The following is a 4,781-nucleotide window of genomic DNA, read 5'->3' as shown; positions in this document are numbered from 1 at the left end:
GGTCACAGGTACAGAGAGCTTGACTATTTTAATAATCAAATCTAATTGCCACACAGTTGAACTCATCCATTTTTACAGAAATAATTGCGAAGCGGGCTGAAAATATCAAATGAGCTCCATGGTAGCTGACTCCGACTCTTAAAATATAAGAGGAAATATCAGGCCAACCATCAGGCAAACAAGCAGTGCTACAAACAGCACAAGCTCAGACACTGACCAGGAGGCAAATGAAGCATGTTACTGCTCCCTGTGGTAGTGTGGGCCCCAAAGTCATTTAGGTCTAAAGAGCAGTCAGTAGACACACATGAAAAACACACATGAAACAGTATTAGACACCATATTTACAGTATAAGATGATAAAAATTGTAATACATCAATAAAATATTTTCAAGTGTTTTATAGTCTTCTGTATAGTCTAGATAATTTTGATTGTATATATTTGTGATTAAAACTGTGGCCTTTTTGCCAACTGCATCGTGTTTTACTTAAATGTATGGTTTTTTTTTTTAAGTCATTTACTTAAATGTTTTGTACCAAAGAAAAAATTACTTTATTGAAGAAGCCTGGGTTAGAAGACATAAAACTCAGGAGATACATTCATGTTGAAAAACCAATTGTTGATGTCAAATACTAGCCAAAGAGACTTCCCACTGGAAAGGACTTTATCTGTTTGCATACTGCCTGTGAACATGCTGTGTTTTCCAGATCTGGCGAAGTGATGTAGAACAGAAAGTAATTTGTCTCTCATGTCAAGAGAAAGAGAAGGAAGTGAGAAGCAATTAGAAGCAAGAAGAGTTGACCTCCCGTCTTCCACGCTGCTGGCAGAAAGCAATCACAGATAAGGGTGTGCGGTGTGTGTGCTTGTGTGTAAAGGGTAGGATACTTGAATAAGTCTGGGCTTCCCAAAACGTAGACAGCCATGACAGAAAGAATCAAATCTAACTTGAAAACGGAAATGAAGAAACAAAAAAGGATTAATATTTTTAATGAATGAAGGCAAGTAAGAAGTTAAAAGAAATGTGCATCTACATTTGTATTTCTTTAAATACTGTTCTGGTTTGTAACATTTCTTAATAAAAAGTAAGGATTGATTCACACTAACACTTTGCTATCTTGTTACATTTTTAACAAAAAAGAAAAAAAATCACTGAAAGAAATTGTTTGCTGTGATGTACAATACAACTTAGTCATTGTATCTATGGAAAGCCAGGAGTGAACCAACCCCACTCCTTTGGTTTCTGAATATCAAAAACACACTCAAGAACCTCAGTTTTTAAAACCACTGGTCCTTATGCCTCTCCTGAACTCCAAGTCTGACAACACTCCTCTCCACCTGGATATCCTGCCAGCACTATCTGACAAATCCAGTGTTCCTTGCCTTTCTGTCCAGCCTGTCCCTCTTCCAGTGCTCCCTGTCTTGTGCCTTGCATGCAGCCTAAGCCATTGCCTTTCTGCTCTCTCAGAGATCCCCATTTGATCACTCCATCAAATCTATCCCTTCCTCTGCACCTGGTTAAGGTCCCAGCTCTCTTCCTTGGACCTAGTAAGAGTCCCATTGCTCTGGGCCCCGATATTCTGGTCTACCATCTGTCTTCTCCTGGGATTATCTTTTGATATACAACCCAAGGATTGCTCTGGGCCCCCATATTCTGGTCTACCATCTGTCTTCTCCTGGGATTATCTTTTGATATACAGCCCAAGCTCCCCTGGAAGACTTTTCATCCTCCAGCTTCATTGCCTACCACCTCTGCCCCTGGGCTCTAGCCACACCAGTCTTTGTTCCCCTGGACGTGCCTTGTCTTAGCTCAGGCCCCCTGCTTGGCATGCCCTTTTTGCATCCCTGCCTCAGCAAATCCTACTCACTACTTCCCGTGTGAAGCAAGCCCTGCCCTGGCAGAATTCATCTCTCTGTCCTCTGTACTACAGCGGCACTTAGCTCTCACCCGGGTAGAGCACTTATCACATTACATTAAGGTTGCTGATGTGTCTGCTTTACCAAACAGATTACAGGCTCCTTTAGGGCAGGAATCAGGTCTCAAATCTCTCCATTGAAAGCACCTAGCGGAGGGGCTGGCAAATGGAAAGTGGTTAAACAATCCTTATTAAGTTAAATGCTATTTCTTCAGGCTCCCAGCCAGAAATTACCTGATGACAACTTACTCAAATTGAGGGCCTGTAAGGAGGAAAGAGACTCATAAGTAGACACAAGAAATGTGAGAACCATAACAAAAAGCTTCCTCTCTCAATTCAATGGAAATTCTGGGAGAAAAATAAATAAGTGAAATCTGGGGGCTGCCCATTACAAATCTAAAGGCTAATGACATAATAAGATACTATGTATAATTTGGTAAGTTCATAAAAATCACCATGATTAGTTTTTAAATTTAGAAAATTTTAAAGCATTTGAAAATGCATTAAATGAATGAATGTGTGTATACAGAGGACAATTAAATCTATACGTCTAAAGTATAATATTTATGTAAGCATTATTTATACAAAGAAAACTGTACAAATTGTAAGTATACAGCTCCATACATTTTTACCGAGGGAATACAGCCATGTAACCAGTTTCCAGATAAGAAGCAGAACATTCCCAGACCTTGAGTCCCCTTGTGCCCTTTTCTAACCACTCCCCTGCCCCTAAGACCCACCATTACTCTGACTTTTAACACAACAGGTATATTGTGCCTGTTCTTATTCTTTGTATAAATAGAATCATACAGTACATAACTATCCACACTGTAGCAAGACAAAAAGTTGTTTCTGAACCTTATGAACTCCATTTCATCAAGCCAGTAACTTTCTCAATAAACACTTCCAGAATGAAGGAATAAATGAAGCAGAATTATAAAGCACTCTTTCAGAAGAAAACAGAAAAACTCACTGAATACTTTTGCCACACGATCATTTTTGAAACCAGTCTTATTTTCCGAACTCTAGGCACAATTTTCGCATCTTTTGGTGCTTTACTTTTGACATTTTCACAAACATTTAAAAACTAAAGTTTGAGAGAAACTCTCTTTTTACTCTCATGTGTCTGGACCACAGACTATTTGCTGAAGTGAACAAAAAAAGGGGGGGGAGGGTTTTGTCATCATATTGTGGAAGAAATAGGAAGAATAGCAGATTGAATTTGTAAAACAAATACAGTGGGATTATCTGCGTTCTATTTTTGATAGGATATGTCCAGCACCCAGCAAGCTGTGCCTCCATATTGTTTTATACACACAGTGCTGCCATCCGACTACATGGGCACTGCAAGTTTGCCTGCTCTCCTATGAGCACGTACCTTGGGGATTAAAGAAACCGGTCATCCAAAACACGTTAGGCCTCCCTTCAAATATCCAAGTAGAAAATTGAGCATTTCTTTCCAAAAGTTCAGTAAACCAAAAGCCCAGTGTGGATGAATCCCACGATATTCTTTTCCACAGCTGAGGTATACGAGCATCATACATGTTGTCCAGGGCATCTCTCAAGTTCTGAAGAAGATAAAGTTAATCTGTGTGAATTAGAAATACCAACAGAAGAGGATAATGACTACTGAGATCATAACAGCTCACCTCACTCATAATGATTGTTCCCTCAATGGCCAATTTTAGATCGCTCAGGCTACTGCGAAGTGTCATAATGACTTTTTGCATTCTGTCAATTTCTTGTCTAAGAAATATGTTCATTGAATTAAGGTGTCCCATCTTTATCAAACGAGCTTTCACCTAAAATAAAGTATACAATATAATAAAGGAGTTTTTTTTAATCATTTCTCTTTTCTCTTCCAATGACCTCTCCTTTCTCAATTCTTTTTTTTTCTTCTGGATGTATCTCTACCAGCCCAAATGAGCCTTAAAATATCTCTTGCAGAACCAAACTTGCCATTAAATTCCCCATTTTCTGGGCTTCAAAAATTACTGTTCAACTAAAATGATTTTTATTTCCTACTGATTGTGCTTAGTTGTTGATTGGAAATGTACTTTAAAAAGATGAAATAAAATTGTACCTTTTTTTCCCTTTCAAATGATTTAGTACTCAGTGTCAGTTAAATATTCGTTTGTAATTTAACCTTTATAAGAGTACAATTGGAAATGTACTTTAAAAAGATGAAATAAAATTGTACCTTTTTTTCCCTTTCAAATGATTAAGTACTCAGTGTCAGTTAAATATTCGTTTGCAATTTAACCTTTATAAGAGTACTGTGGAAATTTTTTTTCATTATGCTTGCAGAGTTGTTATTAGAAATGTCACAGAAAGTTAATACAGCCAAAATCTTTACAGAGCAGTTACCAATGAACATAATTAGTGGTAGTTCCCTAAGATCATTGTTGCCTTGGCTATGGTGGCTAAAGAGAGCCTTTCCTAATCAAATCAATGAAAATATTTGATTTTGTGGGAGAGCCATTAAGCATCCGTCATTCGTTCCTTTTGGTGTATGATTATTGACCATTTTCAAGAGATCTATACAAAAGCCTCTAGTTATGGGAAAAATAAAACATAACCATTATTGGAAAATAAGCCATACATACAAACATTTCAATCTAGTGGCATGAGCCCAAGAAAAGATCGACTATAAATACTGGCAGGAAATCATAAAGAGATTTGAACTTGCTGCTGGCCACAATCATAGAGATGCCAGAATAGAAGAGATAAGGATAGACATGTGGATTGGGAGAGAATTTAAAGTGATGCATCCGTTCAAAGAATCACCAGGAGACCAGTAACTGTAGGGTTCTCTGCCAGAGATACCCTCAGCCCCTTCTTGAGGCATGGGATGTTAGAGATGGATGGGC

At 38.1% G+C, this 4,781-nt stretch overlaps 1 protein-coding gene across 1 annotated transcript in view; it reads right to left on the bottom strand.

The window, feature by feature from the left end:
* Positions 1-4,781, bottom strand: part of LOC103581542 (dynein heavy chain 8, axonemal-like) — a 34,113-nt gene that overhangs the window by 13,537 nt on the left and 15,795 nt on the right. The window contains exons 4-5 of the mRNA XM_008563354.1: positions 3,561-3,713; positions 3,290-3,479 (exon numbers count right to left, since the gene is read on the bottom strand). Coding sequence (XP_008561576.1) covers positions 3,290-3,479; positions 3,561-3,713 — 343 coding nt within the window. The remainder of the gene's footprint in view (positions 1-3,289; positions 3,480-3,560; positions 3,714-4,781) is intronic.

Source organism: Galeopterus variegatus, unplaced genomic scaffold (genome assembly GCF_000696425.1).
Source record: "Galeopterus variegatus unplaced genomic scaffold, G_variegatus-3.0.2 Scaffold13299, whole genome shotgun sequence".
Lineage (NCBI taxonomy): Eukaryota > Metazoa > Chordata > Mammalia > Dermoptera > Cynocephalidae > Galeopterus > Galeopterus variegatus.
The sequence above is the reverse complement of the archived record's forward strand: the minus strand, read 5'-3'. Positions and strand labels throughout refer to the sequence as shown.